The sequence below is a fragment of the Petromyzon marinus genome, chromosome 28, assembly GCF_048934315.1.
Source record: "Petromyzon marinus isolate PM22_M1 ecotype Great Lakes invasive population chromosome 28, UKy_Petmar_22M1.pri1.0, whole genome shotgun sequence".
NCBI lineage: Eukaryota > Metazoa > Chordata > Hyperoartia > Petromyzontiformes > Petromyzontidae > Petromyzon > Petromyzon marinus.
The window spans coordinates 10,375,387-10,395,656 of NC_133694.1; the positions used below are offsets into that span (position 1 = coordinate 10,375,387).

At 40.8% G+C, this 20,270-nt stretch overlaps 1 protein-coding gene across 1 annotated transcript in view; it reads left to right on the plus strand.

Annotated features, from left to right (window-relative positions):
• The first annotated feature begins 2,200 nt into the window (after window positions 1-2,200).
• LOC116946997 (uncharacterized) overlaps window positions 2,201-20,270 on the plus strand; it is a 111,433-nt gene continuing 93,363 nt past the window's right edge. Inside the window, exons 1-8 of the mRNA XM_076070185.1 lie at window positions 2,201-2,652; window positions 3,129-3,398; window positions 6,268-6,537; window positions 8,003-8,140; window positions 16,191-16,313; window positions 16,750-16,875; window positions 18,409-18,522; window positions 19,902-20,015. Of these exons, the coding sequence (XP_075926300.1) occupies window positions 2,304-2,652; window positions 3,129-3,398; window positions 6,268-6,537; window positions 8,003-8,140; window positions 16,191-16,313; window positions 16,750-16,875; window positions 18,409-18,522; window positions 19,902-20,015 (1,504 nt within the window). The 5' untranslated portion in view covers window positions 2,201-2,303. The remainder of the gene's footprint in view (window positions 2,653-3,128; window positions 3,399-6,267; window positions 6,538-8,002; window positions 8,141-16,190; window positions 16,314-16,749; window positions 16,876-18,408; window positions 18,523-19,901; window positions 20,016-20,270) is intronic.

Sequence of the window (20,270 nt, forward strand, 5' to 3'; positions counted from 1 at the left end):
CAACTTCCCAATCCACCACAAATACACCGACAACAACAGAGACAACCACCGAACAACTGACAACAACCACACCGCAGACAACCACACCAACTACATTGGATACTACCACACAATCAACTTCCCAATCCACCACAAATACACCGACAACAGATACAACCACCGTACATTTGACAACAACCACACCGCAGACAACCACACCCACCACAACATTGGAAACTACCACGCAATCAACTTCCCAATCCACCACAAATACACCGACAACAGAGACAACCACCGTACATTTGACAACAACCACACCAAGCACAACACAGGAAACTACCACACAATCAACTTCACAATCCACAAATACACCGACAACAACGGAGACAACCACCGTACAATTGACAACAACCAAACCGCAGACAACCACACCAACTACAACATTGGATACTACCACACAATCAACTTCACAAACAACCACAAATACACCAACAACAGAGGCAACCACTGTACAATCGACAACAACCACACCGCAGACAACCACACCAACCACAACACTGGATACTACCACCCTACCAACTTCACAAACAACGACAAATACACCGACAACAACAGAGACAACCACCGTACATTTGACAACAACCACACAGCAGACAACCACACCAACCACAACATTGGATACTACCACACAATCAACTTCACAATCCACCACAAATACACCGACAACAACGGAGACAACCACCATACAATTGACAACAACCACACCACAGACAACCACACCAACCACAACATTGCAAACTACCACGCAATCAACTTCCCAATCCACCACAAATACACCGACAACAACGGAGACAACCACCGAACAACTGACAGCAACCACACCGCAGACAACCACACCAAGCACAACATTGGATATTACCACACAATCAACTTCACAAACAACCACAAATACACCGACAACAGAGACAACCACCCTACATTTGACAACAACCACACCGCAGACAACCACACCAAGCACAACACAGGAAACTACCACACAATCAACTTCCCAATCCACCACAAATACACCGACAACAACGGAGACAACCACCGTACATTTGACAACAACCACAACACAGGAAACTACCACACAATCAACTTCCCAATCCACCACAAATACACCGACAACAGAGACAACAACTGTACAATTGACAACAACCACACCGCTGACAACCACACCAACCACAACATTGGATACTACCACACAATCAACTTCCCAATCCACCACAAATAAACCGACAACAACGGAGACAACCACCGTACAATTGACAACAACCACACCACAGACAACCACACCAACCACAACATTGCAAACTACCACACAATCAACTTCCCAATCCACCACAAATACACCGACAACAACGGAGACAACCACCGTACATTTGACAACAACCACACCACAGACAACCACACCCACCACAACATTGGATACGACCACCAAATCAACTTCTCAATCCACCACAAATACACCGACAACAGAGACAACCACTGTACAATTGACAACTACCACACTGCAGGCAACCACAACACATCAAGCCACCACACTATCGACTTCAACAGAACAATCTACCAGAATCACAGACGCAATCACCCAAGACCCTACCACAACTTCACAATCCACCACAAATACACCAACAACAGATACAACCACCGTACATTTGACAACAACCACACCGCAAACAACCACACCCACCACAACATTGGAAACTACCACACAATCAACTTCCCAATCCACAACAAATACACCGACAACAACGGAGACAACCACCGTACAATTGACAACAACCACACCGCAGACAACCACACCAACTACAACATTGGAAACTACCACGCAATCAACTTCCCAATCCACCACAAATACACCGACAACAGATACAACCACCGTACATTTGACAACAACCACACCGCAGACAACCACACCCACCACAACATTGGAAACTACCACGCAATCAACTTCCCAATCCACCACAAATACACCGACAACAACAGAGACAACCACCGAACAACTGACAACAACCACACCGCAGACAACCACACCAACTACATTGGATACTACCACACAATCAACTTCCCAATCCACCACAAATACACCGACAACAGATACAACCACCGTACATTTGACAACAACCACACCGCAGACAACCACACCCACCACAACATTGGAAACTACCACGCAATCAACTTCCCAATCCACCACAAATACACCGACAACAGATACAACCACCGTACAATTTACAACAACCACTCCGCAAACAACCACACCAACCACAACATTGCAAACTACCATGCAATCAACTTCCCAATCCACCACAAATACACCGACAACAACAGATGTAACGACTGTACATTTGACAACCACACATCAGGCAACCACACCAACAATCGTGTCGCAATCAGTATCAACAACCACAACAGCATCTACATCCACAACATCTCTCCCCACCACACTTGCATCACCAACAACATTGACAACAGTCACAACAGCATCACCATCAACCACAACAATATCTCCAACCACAACAGTGTCACAAACAACATATACCCCAACTACAACCACTCTTCCAACAACATCTTCAACAACAACATCTTCAACATCGCCAAGCACAACAGCATCGCCCTCTACAACATCTACAGGTTAAATTTTGATTTAAAGCTTTCGTGACTGCAGTAATTCATATTCTTAGTTTTTTCGGTAAAGGTACAGGTTAGTTACGTTATGTAAACATGACTTGGCCTCGGTCTGTCTGAGGCAAGGACCTATGGCCGGTTGGTGGTCTCAATGTGAACACCGATTATTGTGCTGCATACATTATCGTGTGAATTGTATATTATTGCATAATAACATTAATATCCCATAGGTAATTTTAAATGTGGCTAACCCTCTAGAGATAATGTGAGAGCTCGCCTATATCTACGTTCATTCCACGACAAGGTTCTGATAAAACAATTGGGAAATCCATTGGCGATATGAAATATATATTAAGTGCTTAAAATTTATATATTACTAAGTCATATATCCATACAACTTCTACAATGAACAATACAGCACCATATAAAACTATTTTTAGTTACCCATAATGTATGTTGTTTATTTACATGCAACTTTCCAGTACCAGGTTTGCCAAGAAATCTAACTCTTGCCAGTGGAGGAGTAACAAACACATCTCTGCAAGTCATTTGGCTGAGTGCTCTGGGAGATGTTGAACGATACACGGCATTAATCTCTCCTGGAGATTCACCCTCCATTGCTATTAGCCCGAATGGTTCACTCAATGCCAAGTTTGCTGGGCTGAGACCCGGAGTCCTATACATCATCACTGTGAAAGCCATTGGCAAAGGAAATCTCTCTGGTGAAGGAGTGTCTGTGACTGCGAGGACAGGTATTTACACTCCAACTACATTGAAGCCATTTTAGCCGATTTGAGGGGCATTTATTTAATGTCAATATTGTACACATACAATATGTATTATGCTGAACTTCCGTGATAATCAGTGGTGTGGGGGAAGGACAATAAACTAAATACAAAAAGCAGTTCCAAAGAAATTAGTTTTTAATCTAGATTTAAAAGTGCACAGCTGCAGTGGCTTCCTAATATCGGAAGAGCATTCCAGACGGCCGCAGAAGCGCATCTGAAAGCGCGCAATGCAGTGATCGTCTTTGTTCGATGGTTAGACTATATAACTACTAGTGGTTGTTCGGGGGTGCCTATGGCGCCCCTCACAACCATTTACGGCCTTCGGACAGGAATGTCACTTAAAAAATTGCACACGAACGACGTATTCACGCAAGCACCCGATGCTCCGTTTTGAAGTTTTAAAATGAAACATTTTGAATTGTATTGTTTTGAATTAGATAATTGTATTTCTTCATTAAAAGCTTATATCATGTTACATCCGGAATACTTAATTGAAAAAAATTTCGTGTGAATTTCCTCTCGTCGTTAAGTAGATGGCCTTGCTGGGGGTTTGGTTCGATGCGGACTTTCACCCGCCCCTCTATAGCCCCGCCAAGCATTGGTTGACTGCTTGGTCCTGGTCACGTGATGCACTTCAACCAATCCGTGCCGCGTTAGTCACAGGATGACAGAATCACAGACCTGGGTGTTTATATATTAGGATTGTATAGTATGATACTTAACTATTGTATAGTATTTACAAAAAAAGTATTCTATGCTCGCAGAAAAATATTTAAAAAATCAATGTACTGTGTATGATTTTATTTAACTAATGCAGTAAATCACGTACATGATGATTATCCTTCATATATAATACCATAAATGTTAAATGCTGTATTTCAATCATTATTTGTACAATATTGCTTCTCAAATCCCAACACTCACTACATCTGAAAGTAAAGGCGATGAAATAATTTTCTTCTTTACATAGCTCCCAAGATATGTTTGTGAATGTGTACTTCCTGCATTAACGATATTAGATCTTCTAACATAGGCATTATAAATACAAAATTTAAATTACAAGAAACGATTTCACTTGCAGAGTGCCACAAGTTATACTCATGACGTCGGGACAAATGCACGTATACGTGTCCAAAACTAAATAAAATTATTGGAGAGACAATTTAAAAGCAAATTCGTAAGTTACTCGTTATTTACAGAGTTGAATTGTTTTCTATGAGGCAATCTTATGGGCGTCACCAAAGTGTAGAAGTGGGGACTGAATACACAACGAATGTGAGCTTTCCAGAAGTAGACCTGCCAAGAAGTGAGCATTAGGTTACTATTCTTCTGAGTCTCAATAATGTCAAACTTGGTCTACCGTTCTGTCTGTTGATTAGACAAATTAGCTCAACTTAATACATTGCAGTTCTTCAGGAACTGGCGGGTTTGTATAATGCTTAAGGCCCGAACACATTTTGTATGCACAGTGCACGTTGTTTGTGCTGTTTTGTGTTGTATATACCCAGGGTAACCATTACAGGTGGATCAGGATTAAATGATGAAAGACATCAGAACAGAATAGAGCAATTCTTGTGAATTTTAACTTGATAAATGGAGATACAGATGTATAACTAAAAAAAGCGTTCCACATGTTTATCTGCTATCTTTGATGTATGGACCCGTACGCATAGGGATATGTTCACAGACTGAAACTGTCACGGGAGGCACATTTGGGTGAGGGAACAAACACAAACCCGTTTAACACGTAGACTTTCGCCACCAATATTATACATAAAAAGGTTTTTGTGTTATATCACGTAAATATCAATGGGGTTTACTCTCCAACACACCGATGTGCTGAAGTAGTAACTAATTGCCACGTTTCTTTTTACATGACAAACCTTACTAATTGGCTGTGTCGGGTTATGTCGGACTTAACGACACATTTATATTTACGCGATCTAACCAAAAAAACCTCTTAAAGGAAAACACAAACCAGAGACAGCAGATTAACTGAAGATAAACTCCTTAAAAAAATTTAAACAACGGTTTTATTAACAACTTCGTTTAACTCATGGTCGAGAAGTACATCAGTGGCGCCTGAGACACACGGCACCTGCTTTTTGTGCGAGCCGATTCCACAGTTTAGGGACCGCGGCGTTTTTTGACCTTCACAAAAATACAATGAATTTGCCGTCCATACAAAAAAATGTAATTGCTTGAAATGAGGCAATTGATTAATTGATGTCGATTTTGACACAGGCATGCATTGTCACCGGATCTGAGTACGTGTGTAAAATTTGGAAATGATTGTACAACAGGAAGTAGACTAACTTTTGATTACAAGATTTGACCACGACAAACACAAGTGAAGTTAAATAAAATCGTTGAATAAAAGTGAGCATGCATGGCCGATTAACAAAACTGGTGACGGAGCGCCAGCCAAAAGAGAGCAATGCACAACACGAGGAAAAACCAGTGGAGATGGAGTGATGAAATTATTTCATGACCACGAGTGCTTATTTATTTACTGTATAAGGGTATACCATCTATTCTGATCTTTCCCCCTGCTAAAGTTAGTACATTTTAACACGTGTTGGCGCGTGTTAAAAACAACCACAACACGCAACAGCAACAAATTGATGCAGCAACATTCCAGTTTTTATGTATAGCTTCTACCAACGTGCACAACCGATTAGCATGGTTGGCTGCGTAGGGTGCGAAAGAAGTTCAACATACATCTCGGGACGTGTTTCTTATTATCAAACCGGATGCTGGTTTGAAGGGCACACACATGTTTTAATTTCCTGTCCATAGTTAACGTCATACTAAATCGTTTTATACTTATCAGTTCCAGGGAATGCAAGGAATTTGACCTTCACCAGTCAAGGAGTGACCAACAAGTCCTTGGAAATTGTCTGGACGAGCGCTCAGGGCGACGTGGCACAATATTCGGTGCTCATCTCTCCGGCAAACGTTTCTGCCCTTTCCATCAGTCCAAATGGGTTACTCATCGCCAAGTTTGATAATTTGAGAGCAGGTGTCCTCTATGTCATCAACGTGAAAACCACTGATCATGGGAATAACTCCAATGATGGGGTATCTGTGACGCAAAGAACAGGTAACTTATCTCTGTAGCCTTTTGGTAGTTACTGAGGTTGCTTTCACAATGCTTACGTAAGAGCCAAATACAGATACAGCAATTCGTTGGCACATAAAGCACAGCAGAAATCCAATAATTCGTGTTGATTTGAGAGGCTATGTCACAAATCATGTAATCAGCAGCACACCGCGCAGGTTTGACCAAACAATCCGTGCAATATTTTTGGTTCTTTCGGTAAAGTCACCACGTAGAAGGGAAACAATAAAATAATAAAAAAATAAAACAATAAAATTCTCACGACGTTCGACTGCAACACAAGCAATCATCATTGCAGTCGAAACGACGTGAGAATTTTATTGTTTATATTTGTATTATTTTATTGTTTCCCTTCTACGTGACTTTACCGAAAGAACCAAGAATATGAATCCCTGCAGTCACGAAAGCTTTAAATCAAAATCCGTGCAATGTGTTCTTTTGCGCCCACGCGGTTGTGGGATGCAGATAATAGGATGAAAAATCCCATTAATCCGTGAAAAAAATGTGCGCATGACAGGGGAAGCGTGCCTAAAAATAACCCGCGAGCGGTTTCTTTTCTTCTCGGACCCAAATTGTGCAAATCTTCCGTGTCGCTATCAACGCGTTTCGTTGTCTCACTCAACAAACCTCGACAGCGCAGTCCCCACGTTCGCCCCGGCACCCGCTGGCACGGGTCGCGATTTCCATTTTCGCGAAGCATTTTGAATCCACCGCGGAATTAGCGGAGGGCATCGCGAACCAACAATTATAATTATCCGCGAACTACAAGGATTCGTAGATTAATGAAGTTGGAATTATTTGTGTTCTGCTGCACTTGTTTATTATTTATAACCCTAAAAATGCCGTCAGTACACACACTTCTGTAGACGTACACTATATTCTTGGTTCTTTCGGTAAAGTCACGTAGAAGGGAAACAATAAAATAATAAAAATATAAAACAACAACATTCTCACGACGTTTATTTTATTGTTTCCCTTCTACGTGACTTTACCGAAAGAACCAAGGATATGAATCCCTGCAGTCACGAAAGCTTTAAATCAAAATTTAGATGTACACTGTTTCATTAACATTTAGCGTGTCCTGTTATCAACATTACAGTCACGTATATGGAGTCAGATATCATCAGTTGGGTATCTATAAACGGATGACCATGTATTAAAGTATAATTCATATTATCTTATTAACCATAAGCTGTAGGATTTATGGAAACCTATTATCCATGGCCCTATGGTTTCCTATTGTAAAATGTATACATTAAGTAAATGTGTGGTTAATCGCAACCACAAAATTCAATCTCCCCACAACATCACTGCAGATAAGAGGATTTACTGTGTGCAGCTGTTTATATTTTTTAGATATCCAATGTGAGCTGAGATAGTTATAAAAAAATCAATATACAATTGCATTAATTTGTCCTTTTAATTTCGCTTCTCGTTCACTTTATAGACTTTGACGAATGCAGCGATGGGACCAGCAAATGCGCTCAGCTGTGCAATGAGCTGAACCTCTTTGAGAACAGCCAGGGATACAACTGCAGCTGCATCGGTGGCTTCAAGATGCAGCAAGATGGCATTAGTTGTCAGCGTGAGTGCACTTGATTGAGACACGCATCTTCTGTTGTAATCGGTACCCTATTTCCCATTTGCCTTGTGTATTTTTACCGTATTTATTCTTGGTGCTACCACAATGAGTGATTGGTTACAATAGTGGCAAATGTCGATTTAAATTCCTGGCAACGTCGATTTAAATTCCTGGCAATGCACGTCTACGGCTGGCGATATCCAAATTTGACCCAAGCCTCCCCAAAGGTATCCTTGAAATAAATATTTGTATAAAATTAGTGTAGCCGGTCCTGCCCCTGTCCCCTCTCCTGCTGTGAATCGCCCAATAGTTATCAGAAGAAACAGCCTCCCCACGTCGCAATACCGCAGTTCAATTTCTCATCACGAAATTCGCCCAAATCTCAATTGTGATCATAATAGCCGCTTATCATATCTAGGAACATTTAATGTACAAACATCTGCCCGAAACATATATGTCCCTCCTAAACGTCCAAGTTCATCGTAATACTTAAACGTTTCGTTTAACATACAATTCTATGATCAATTCTAGATTTGAAGCTTTCGTGACTGCAAGGATCCATACTCTTTGGTTCTATTCGGTAAAGTCACGTAGGTAAAAAATAAAACAACAAAAATCATGACGTTTCGGCCACAACAATGTTAATTAGAGAAATCATATTTAACTGACAAAAAAAATCAAAAACAGTAATTATTTCTTGTATTAATGTGCCCTCTGCCAAAGCGCATGTTCTGCTCAGCTCCATTAGCTCGCTCAATGTTGACACCAAGCTCTAATCAGCCATTGTGCGCCTTTACAATGTACAGCGCTACATCGCAACAACAACACCACCACCAAGCGTTTGCAATAAGTTATATATTTAAAAAAAACTTTTTTAGAAACACGCTTTAATGAAATGTACCGTACTAGTAATGGAAGAAATCCACGACTCCAAGAAGTGGCCCCGAGGCTTGCCACAACGTACAGGACTGTGGTCAATTACAGCCAACGTTAGTTGACCTTGAACGATTAGACCGAAGCCGAAACATCTAACCTATAAAAGTCATTTTTTGTCTGTCTGTCTGTCCGTCTGTGTACGCGCGCTTGCGGGGGATTTGGCTCTGGGACCGCGGGGTTCGCGTTGAAATTTTTTTGCAGGGCGGCACGCCCCGAGCCCCCCGCTTGGCATAGGCTATTCCGTTTTGCCATCCGTCACCTTTAAAGTGGTTTAATTAACGGTTTGGTGCGATTTATCTGTATTTATTTATTTACTTTTGCCGGCCGGCTTCGCTGCTGCGCATGCGCGAAACGCCGACGCGAGTTGTTGCCCCTGGCAACGCACAGACGCCGTCACCGCAGGGTGGACGCCATTTCTCATTCAAAATGCAAAAAAATTACACGCGACGCTGAGGTAAATTCATCAAAGTGTCACGTCCTCTTCTCTCCCCCTCCGCCCCAATGTGTGCACTTACTATTATAGGCTTGGTAGATACTAAAATGATAGCGATAAAAATAGGATTATTGTAGTGCGGGGGGTGGGGGGGTAGTGGCCCAAGCCCCAGCCTCGGCCGGCCGGGGAATCTAGGCGAGGCCGGAGGCTTTGCACGGGACTAGGCCTCGTCACGGCAATCTGTCAGGTGAGTACTTTGTGCTATATAGTCGATATATACTGCTACTAGCGGGAAAATATATATTTTAAAACGTCTGAAAACTTAAAAACATAACATACAAATGAAAAGATAACTCATTCATTTAATTTTTGATTTAAAGCTTTCGTTACTGCAGTAATTCATATTCTTAGTTCTTTCGGTAAAGTCACGTTGAAGGGAAACAATAAAATAATAAAATATATTTTATTATTTTATTGTTTCAACGTGACGTTACCGAAAGAACTAGGAATATCATTCACTTAAATTAAGATAAAACCCGATCGCGCCCAAAATCGATTCTTTAAATCGCGCAAAGGAATCGAAGGTTGTAGATTACTTTAGAATCGGCCTTTTCACGTTTAAAATACAGTAAGTTTTGATTTAAATCTTTCGTGACTGCAGGGATTCATATTCTTGGTTCTTTCGGTAAAGTCACGTAGAAGGGAAACAAAATAATAAAAAGAACTAAGTATATAAAATAATAAAAAGAACTAAGTATATAAAAGAACTAAGTATATACAGTAATCTTCTTTGGTTCTTTCGGTAAAGTCACGTAGAATGAAAATAAAATAATAAATTGATAAAATAAAATAACACAATAATATTCTCACGACGTTTCGGCCACAACACAAGCGGCCTTCATCAGGTGAAGGGACGAGACTATCTGGAGGACAGCGCTGGAGCGAAAAAGCCACGCTCAGATCGCGACCTTTAAGCTGTGTGAGAAGAAACAAAGCGCCTTGACAAAGGAATTAGCATAGAATTTAGCATTGAAATGGCTGAGTGATTAGCTTGTGACTGGTCACAGAAATGGCTATGTTAAAGTCAGAGCACATACATTCACAGAGGCACCTAGTACAAATCAAACAGGAGAATTTAGCATTGAAATAACTAGGCGAATTTAGCATTGAAATTACTGAGTGATTAGCTTGTGACTGGTCACAGAAATGGCTATGTTGAAGTCAAGGCCTACGCATCTGAGCTATTCACAGTAACTGGGTATACACTACAATATATAATGAATACTATATAGTGAACCAATAAAAAACTAAAATATAAATTACCTCAATGTTATCAATAAACTCTATATATTCTCCAATCAGCTAAGCTACCAACAATAAGTCGTTATATATCACAATGCTATATGGCGAAAAAATGGGTGGATTCTTACCCTCAACTTTAACAACACGGATAGCTACGGGCCCCGTTCAGACGAACGAGTTCATCCATGGTCGGAACAGAGGAGGGGGAGAGAGACAGCTGCGAGGTGCTATTATACTCCATGTTGTAAACCATACCATTAACCGTAGTGTGAGAGGTATTAAGAGTCAATGCCAGCGAAAGAGCTGCGGTCTGAAGGTCATCGTAAAATACAATTAATTAAGAACGGAAATGGTTTAAAACATCTTTCCAATGGTTACTAAGCCAGAATCCATCTTCTCGGTTGAAATTGTCTCTGTGATTGTATATGTGAATGGCCTCATGAACGAATCTCTCATGGTAGCCGGTTGGTTTTCAAAGAACCTCCGTCTTGGAGAAGTCAATGTCATGTGAGCCCACTGAATTATAACAGTGATCTGCCACGGCAGAGGAGTTCGTTCTACTGTGTTTCAGTGGGCTCACATGACATTGACTTCTCCAAGATGGAGGTTCTTTGCAAACCAACCGGCTACCATGAGAGATTCGTTCATGAGGCCATTCACATATACAAGCACAGAGACAATTTCAACCGAGAAGATGGATTCTGGCTTAGTAACCATTGGAAAGATGTTTTAAACCATTTCCGTTCTTAATTGTATTTTACGATGACCTTCAGACCGCAGCTCTTTCGCTGGCATTGACTCTTAATACCTCTCACACCACAGTTAATGGTATGGTTTACAACATGGAGTATAACAGCGCCTCGCAGCTGTCTCTCTCCCCCTCCTCTGTTCCGACCATGGATGAACTCGTCCGTCTGAACGGGGCCCGTAGCTATCCGTGTTGCTAAAGTTGAGGGTAAGAATCCACCCATTTTTTCGCCATATAGCATTGTGATATATAACGACTTATTGTTGGTAGCTTAGCTGATTGGAGAATATATAGAGTTTATTGATAACATTGAGGTAATTTATATTTTAGTTTTTTATTGGTTCACTATATAGTATTCATTATATATTGTAGTGTATACCCAGTTACTGTGAATAGCTCAGATGTGTAGGCCTTGACTTCAACATAGCCATTTCTGTGACCAGTCACAAGCTAATCACTCAGTTATTTCAATGCTAAATTCGCCTAGTTATTTCAATGCTAAATTCTCCTGTTTGATTTGTACTAGGTGCCTATGTGAATGTATATGCTCTGACTTTAACATAGCTGTTTCTGTGACCAGTTACAAGCTAATCACTCAGCTATTTCAATGCTAAATTCTATGCTAATTCCTTTGTCAATGGGTGCCTCTGCGGATGTGTATGCTTTAACTTTAACATAGCCATTTCTGTGACCAGTCACAAGCTAATCACTCAGCCATTTCAATGCTAAATTCTATGCTAATTCCTTTGTCAAGGCACTTTGTTTGTTCTCACACAGCTTGAAGGTCGCGATCTGAGCGTGGCTTTTTTGCTCCAGAGCTGTCCTCCAGACAGTCTCGTCCCTTCACCTGATGAAGGCCGCTTGTGTTGTGGCCGAAACGTCGTGAGAATTTTATTGTGTTATTTTATTTTATCAATTTATTATTTTATTCTCATTCTACGTGACTTTACCGAAAGAACCAAAGAAGATGAACCAAGAATATATATCTAGGAACATTTAACATACAAACATCTGCCCAAAATATATATGATGCCCCTCCTAAACGTCCCAGTTCATCGTAATACTTAAACGTTTCGTTGAACATCCAATTCTATGAACAATGTTAATTAGAGAAATCATATTTAACTGACAAAAACATCAAAAACAGTTATTCTTTCTTGTATTAATGTGCCCGCTGCCAAAGCGCATGTTCTGCTCAGCTCCATTAGCTCGCTCAGTGTTGAAACCAAGCTCTAATCAGCCATTGTGCGCCTTTACAATGTACAGCGCTACATCGCAACAACAACACCACCACCAAGCGTTTGCAATAAGTTATATATTTAAAAAAAAACTTTTTAGAAACACGCTTTAATGAAATGTACCGTACTAGTAATGGAAGAACTCCACGACTCCAAGAAGTGGCCCCGAAGCTTGCCACAACGTAAGGGACCGTGGCCAATTACAGCCAAGCCGAAACATAATATATAAAAAATAATGTTTAAAAATATATTTTTTACATTTAATGATAGAATATAGTATTGTCATCAGTATGACATAAGTATATCAAGTTTGCAGTCGATACCACATTGGGAAGTGGGTTAAAATTGAGTTACAAGATTTGAGGATACAACAACAGACAGTGAGTTAAATAAAAACATGCATAATAAAAACGACTTCCGTTTTCCAAATCCAAAACACACCCATCATCTTCCAACTCCGTTATAGCTATTGATTCGAGTTGTATTGTTCAAAGGAAACAAGTTCATTAGCACTCGTAATACTGATTAAATAACTCGCCACGAAGACGATTTCCCGCGCAAAAAACGGCAAATAAAACAATACAATTCAAAAAGATAAAGTGAACAATCTCCTACCTGCAATAGCGATCAGAAACACCCTCCATGTCACAACACCGCTGCTAGATTTCTCTGTTGATGGGATTGAGTGCCAGTGTTTATTTTTAGACCCAATGAATACGAGTATTTAAAAAAATCAACGTTAATATTAAAGTTTTAACTGCTCCTACATTAAATTTTGATTTAAAGCTTACGTGACGCGTTCGTTGTTTCCAATCATAGTGCGCGCATGTACAACAACAACGAATAAGTGCGAGGTAATCGAACGCGCCACTTCAAACCCGCGTTACGTAAAACGCGAGGCGACTCCACCGAGCTCCTGTCAGTCGATTGACATACATTTAACAGTGAGACATTATTATTGGAGCTAATGTAACAACAACAACACGCGGCTGAAAGGGCACTTAATCCGCCCAAATCTAAGCTGTGCACTTCGGGGGCTAGGGTCCCAATCCTTGATCACCATTGCATTAACTTAAATAATGATTTTTTTTTAAACGCACATGGTTACCCGTCGCTGTGAGCAGAGTGCTCAAATTATACGTGTCATACGTGTGATTAATCATACGTGTGATTAATCATTCATAGGTGTGATTGATCATGTGTGATTGATCATGTGTGATTGATCATACGTGTGATTGATCATGTGTGATTAATCACAGGTGAGCACACACAACGCTGGTGAGGCGTGGTGCTGGCCACACTTCCTGTGTCCTAGACTGGTTCTTAATAAGTGTTTGTGAACAACACATGCCCACCAACTTACAAAGTTAAGTAAGGGATCGCTGTGTGTTTAATTCAGATTTAATATATATTAACAAATACAAGAACGGTAGTGTATATTAATTCTGTATCTCAGAGATGTGAATACAAATGCTGCCATATATGCTGTGACTGACCCAAAGTCTTACATATCTCCATATATATGTAGTGGAGTACGAAGGTGCATTGTGGAAACAGCGTGATTACATGATCACACAGACAGTACGGGTTATCTTGGGTCAGCCTGTAGCAAAGGCGAATACAGTGCAGGTTATGTTGGGGCAATTAAGCTGGGAGAGCCCTGGACGGCTGTGATTGGTTGGTGCTGTTGCCGGGGCTGAAGAGGCATCTAAAGGTCTGGAGGAGAAACAGGTGAAGGTCACGCGGAGTGCTGTAGGGACGCGGGTTAATTAATTGGGGGTGTAATGAGAGCGGGTATAAGAGCGGGAGTCGGAGTCAACAGAGGAGGTTGAATGGTGGAGATCTTGGAGAGAGGTTGAAGAGCGGAGAACTTGGAGATGGGTTGAAGTTGGAGAGCTTGGGGGAGTTGAAGTGTGGAGAGTTTGGAAGACAGAGTTTGAGAGACAGAGTTTGGAAGACAGAGTTGGAGTTAAGAGTTGAAGGGTGGATTTGCTGAGTGCAAAGATGCTGTGTGCGAAGACGCTTTGTGCGAAGTCGCTGTGTGCGAAGACGCTGTGTGCGAAGACGCTGTGTGTGAAGACACTGTGTGCGGAGTCGCTGAGTGCGGAGTCGCTGAGTGCGGAGTAAGCGAAGTAATCGTGGGGAGTGGAGAGACAAAGGTGGCGAGCGAGTCGAGTGAAGCACGACAAGCGAGCCGTGGCGACCAGGATACTGTGGAATGTAGAGGACATGCTGAGAGTTGTAAATAAAACGGTGTTCGGAGAAAGACAGAAGTTGTCCGAGTGAAATCGAACACTACATATATAAAAGGCAAAGTTGTGATTGTGTCTGTTCAAAATGTTTAGTGTACTTCCCGACATGCAACAAACTTGAAATTTGCCATGTGGGTACTTTCCAGGCTGTACACCATGCAAAAATATAAAAATACACTTTTTTGTGGGTGGGGGAGCTCAATAACGCATATTCTTTTTGCACGGCAAGTGAGCCGTGACATCATATCTGTCATGTGACCCGTGCATGTGGAAACGTAACGCATTGTAGTGTAGTGGTTAGCGGGCCGCGCTACGAACCCGGTGACTTGAGTTCGATTCCTGCTCACGCCCACCACCTGTGACGATTATATGAACCGGTCCTGGGCCTCCCCTAGGTCGACTCAGCCTCAAACCAGTAACTGGTGTGGTGTGTGAACATCGCCACTGGAGAGACAAAGGCGGCCGCGCGTGGTGAATCCAAGTCCCGGGCAAAGCCGGGTAGTAAAGCTAGTAGCTCATATTTGCAACTTTTATAAGATTTAAAGTACATATTTGAATCGTAAATAGAGGCAATGGTCACCAATGCATAAGCAATTTGACCAATTGGATGCAACTGGGAGTGGAGTATCATATCATGGACAGAGCCAAATGGAAGAAGGCCATGATCGCCGAAGTCTTTGAGAAAGGACACGGCTCATGGAGAATAGGAATTGGATAACTAAATATTTAGAATATGACTTCACTGTGTCATTTTGATCGTGGGATGGTAGGCTTGAATAAAGAAAATCAATGTCATTATTTAGAGTACAATATAGTATTGCCTTGCATCAAAAATGTAATCTAAACATTACATTTCACATTCATCTGTTTTGGCCATCTCTTTACACCCAAACATGACATGTTAGCTGTTTAATAAGTTTACTGAATGTATAAGCACGTACATAGATATTTTTTGTTTACAACATACTAAATGTATTTACAGTCAAATATATATATAAAAAAAATGCTTGTTAAAATATTGAGTCATAGTGTATGCATTACTGTACTGTTTCATTACACACATTACGTTTTGAAATGTGAACAATTACACTGCAAATACCGTATGGAGGTTAATGCGCTGTATATGTTATATTTTATTTTTCAGCTATTGTGAGCTGCACACTGGCCTGTACCAATGGAAGGTGCTTTATTGATCCCAACACAAAAAGGCCAACCTGCTCCTGTAACATTGGTTTCGTCCTTGACAAAAGCCAGCAAAACTGCTTGGGTAAAACTGGATTCGCCAGCACAGCTGACATAATATTGCATGATCAATCTGTTGTATTTTTATGCTTTCTTCTACCTAATATCCATTCTTAGAGGAGATGTCAGTAATACTGTATCTTTCTTTAAAACATTTAAGATTCTAACATTGTTCTAAAATGTTATGTTTCTAATCTGATGATTGTGCTTTACGTACCCTCAAACATACCTCTAGACCTGCTGCTTAGCTATATCATAATAATTATTATGATAAATTCCCAATACTATGTTGTTTAAGCTCAATTGCCTGATAACCACATGCAATGCTACTGAATGATACATATTTAAATGAATAACTTTTAGTTGCAAGCAATGCAATAATTGTCATGATACATTTCCAATACTGTGTTGTTTAAGCTCAATTGCCTGATGACTGCGTGCGGTGCTCTTGAACGATACAGATTTGAATGAATGTGAAGAGCAGCCTAAACCGTGTGAGCAGGAATGCTCTAACGTCATCGGAAGCTACAGGTGCTCCTGTTCTCCTGGGTTCACACAGGATCCCGTTGTTGCTAACAGATGCATTGGTACGTGAAAACCGTCACTACGGAGATTTTTCCCAGTTCCACAGCCCTTGTGTTTTTTCTTTAAACAAACAAAGCATGATCGATAGGGGAAAGGGGTACAGGTATTCCATGGGGTAAAGGGAAGGGAAGAGTGATTGGGATCACTGTCCCCCTACTCACGTAGGGGCAACGATCAGGAATGTGGCATTTTTATGGGAGCAAAAGTTGAGGGAAAGGAGGGGGGGGGATGTTCTCAAACAGAACCGCAAAATAAAATAACATAGACACGAAATGAGTGAAGTTTAACACATAGGCTTTCGCGATCAATATTATTCATAATAAAGGTTTTTGGGTTAGATTGCGTTATTTATAAATGTGTCATAACCCTCCACCACCCGACATGGCCAATCAGCAAAAAAAGTGTCACGTTGACAAAAGACAAATAGTTCACTACTTTAGCCCACCGGTGTGTTGAAGAGTGAATCCACAACATTTACAGTTTGAGTACGACGTTTCACTGGTAATTACATCCAGCATCCAGCATCATCGGGCAATTCGCCAGAATGAGTTAAATGATGACGTCACCCTGCTGCTCTATTTAAGACTGGGAGCAAGCGAGGGCTTTACCATTCTGGCGAATTGCCCGATGATGCTGGATGTAATTACCAACGAAACGTCGTACTCAAACTATAAATGTTGTGGATTCACTCTTCAACACACCGGTGGGCTAAAGTAGTGAACTATTTGTCTTTTGTCAACGTGACACTTTTTTTGCTGATTGGCCGTGTCGGGTGGTGGAGGGTTATGACACATTTATAAATAACGCGATCTAACCCAAAAACCTTTATTATGAACGAAATGAGTGAACTTGTCATTCCACATCCCTTTGTTAATCCACTGACATGGTTAATTCCCCACATCATCTTGGTCACAGGTTTTTGTTTTACCATACTTCGTTAGTGCGGTTTGGGGGCTGTGTTGTTAAGGATATTAATTTCATTGGTACAGCAAAATTGAGTCGAAAGAAATAAGTACGACCGAGCCATTACATTTTACATGATACACATGTGTACCATTGTACTATTAATAATTGTTTCATACCTGTTACACCTTAATGCTGGGCGGTGGATGCTATGCACGCCTGTAATCCAGGATGGTGGAGGTGAGAGTTGGTGAATCGCACAAAAAATATTGTGAAGATCCCTTCCCGTGGGCATCAAGGTGCCATACCCGAGGCTCGCCAGGAAAAGGAAGGACAGCGAGTCCAATAATAGCTATCATACGTTTTGATTCCTTTCGTGGATAAGAGTCTTGCCCCCTTTACACGTGCGGTTTATCGCTGGGTGCTAGTGTTTTTTTCCCTACTTGTATAGACACTCGGTAATTGCCTGAAAACATCTATTTAAAAAAATCCCAATGGAGAACCTTCATGTAAAAAAGAGTCCTAAGGGGTGTTTTGTGGGGGTCTCGTGGATGAACGAGTAAATCATTATAATGAACTGTGTGCTGCTCTAAGGCTTTACTCCATTTGTATGTTTTTTTTGTTCCCCACAGATGTTGATGAGTGCCAGAGTAATCCTTGCACAAATTCTGGCACCTGTCAAAACATGGTAAATAAATTCTCCTGCCATTGTACCAGTGGGTGGACCGGTGTCTACTGTGATGAAGGTGAGTGGAACATATTAATTACATCAATGTTTGTGTGATAAATGCTTCCAAGCATGTGGATGTAGTTTATGTACTTATAATGGAAACAACATACTTATAGAGGCAACAATATGCTTTTAAGTGATGAGATCAAACACGTTAAAGAAGCACTATGACAGAATGGCTACAATAATGCTCAAATTAACAGAGCACTGAATGCCAAATCACGATCGCAAAGCAATACTGCTGAAAGCGATCAGATTGTTAAAACAATTAAAATTCCATATATCTCAGGAGTAACTGACAAATTAGCCCGTGTTTTGCAAAAGCAAAACATTACAGTAAGATTTGGTACAGTACACAAAATTCAAAAACTAGTATCTTGCACTAAAGATGCATTACATAAAAATTATCAACAGAAGGTGTTTATCGGATTAATTGTTTATGTGGCAGATGCTATATTGGACAGACGGGACGTAACATCAGCATAAGACTAAAAGAACATCAAAGAAATATTAAATTATCTCAAATGCAACTGTCGGCAGTGGCAGAAAATGCTTGTCAACAAGGACACTCAATTGATTTTGATAACGTTGAAGTGTTGTGTAAAACTAATTATTACTGGCAAAGACTAATCAGAGAATCCATTGAAATTGAGAGGAATAGAAATAACTTTAATCGCTCTGACAGCTACAGGCTTAGTGCGGCTTGGAAGCGTATTATTAAATAATACATATTACAATTCCTTATAGGGGAAACACATACTAATTAACGGATTACTAACGTAGCATATAAACACAATAAAACACATTACAACTAATTACCAATCTACAACTCATTACTAATCATAACCATTGACTGATTACCAATCGATTATATAATTACAATACCCCCCCCTCCGCCTCAAATCACTGCACCTGAAATGAGTTAAATGATGACGTCACCCTGCTGCTCTATTTAAGACCGGGAGCAAGCGAGGGCCTTACCATTCTTGCGAATTGCCCGATGAAACGTCGTACTCAAACTGTAAATGTTGTGGATTCACTCTTCAACACACCGGTGGGCTAAAGTAGTGAACTATTTGTCTTTTGTCAACGTGACACTTTTTTTTGCTGATTGGTTGTGTCGGGTGGTGGAGGGTTACGACACATTTATAAATAACGCGATCTAACCCTAAAAACTTTATTATGAACAATATGCTTGGTGACATTACTACTACATATTCTACGTGATGTGAGTTTGGGGCAAAATATGCTTACATGTACTGTATGTTAATTTTGTATAACAACATTTAGCAGAAATGTCGTAATAAAAATTTATTTTTGTAAAAAAAAGTTAACCGGACGTTTTACATCGATGGGTACATTTCCATGACCTTTCATGTGTGTGTGTTTTTCCAGATGTAAATGAATGTGCCTCTAGACCATGCTCCCATGGAGGAACCTGTGTTAACACACAGGGCTCCTTCTCTTGCACATGTGCACCCGGTTGGAGTGGGAACCTCTGTTCACTGCGTAAGCTGATACATATCCGTTGGCTAGGTTTTGATAAATTACTCGCAAAATCACTGAATTGGGAATAACCAGATAGCAACGTTGGCCCCTACTGGCAGATAAAAGCCCACAAGCAGGCCAGTGTTGTGTGCGCTGAGTGCCACACAGGGACAGCTGCCACTGGGGAGCATCTTTAGCCAGACAGCAGCAGGGTATCAAAATGGTTGAGATGAGATACGATGGAGGGCACTTTGAGTGCCCTATAAATGTAAATCC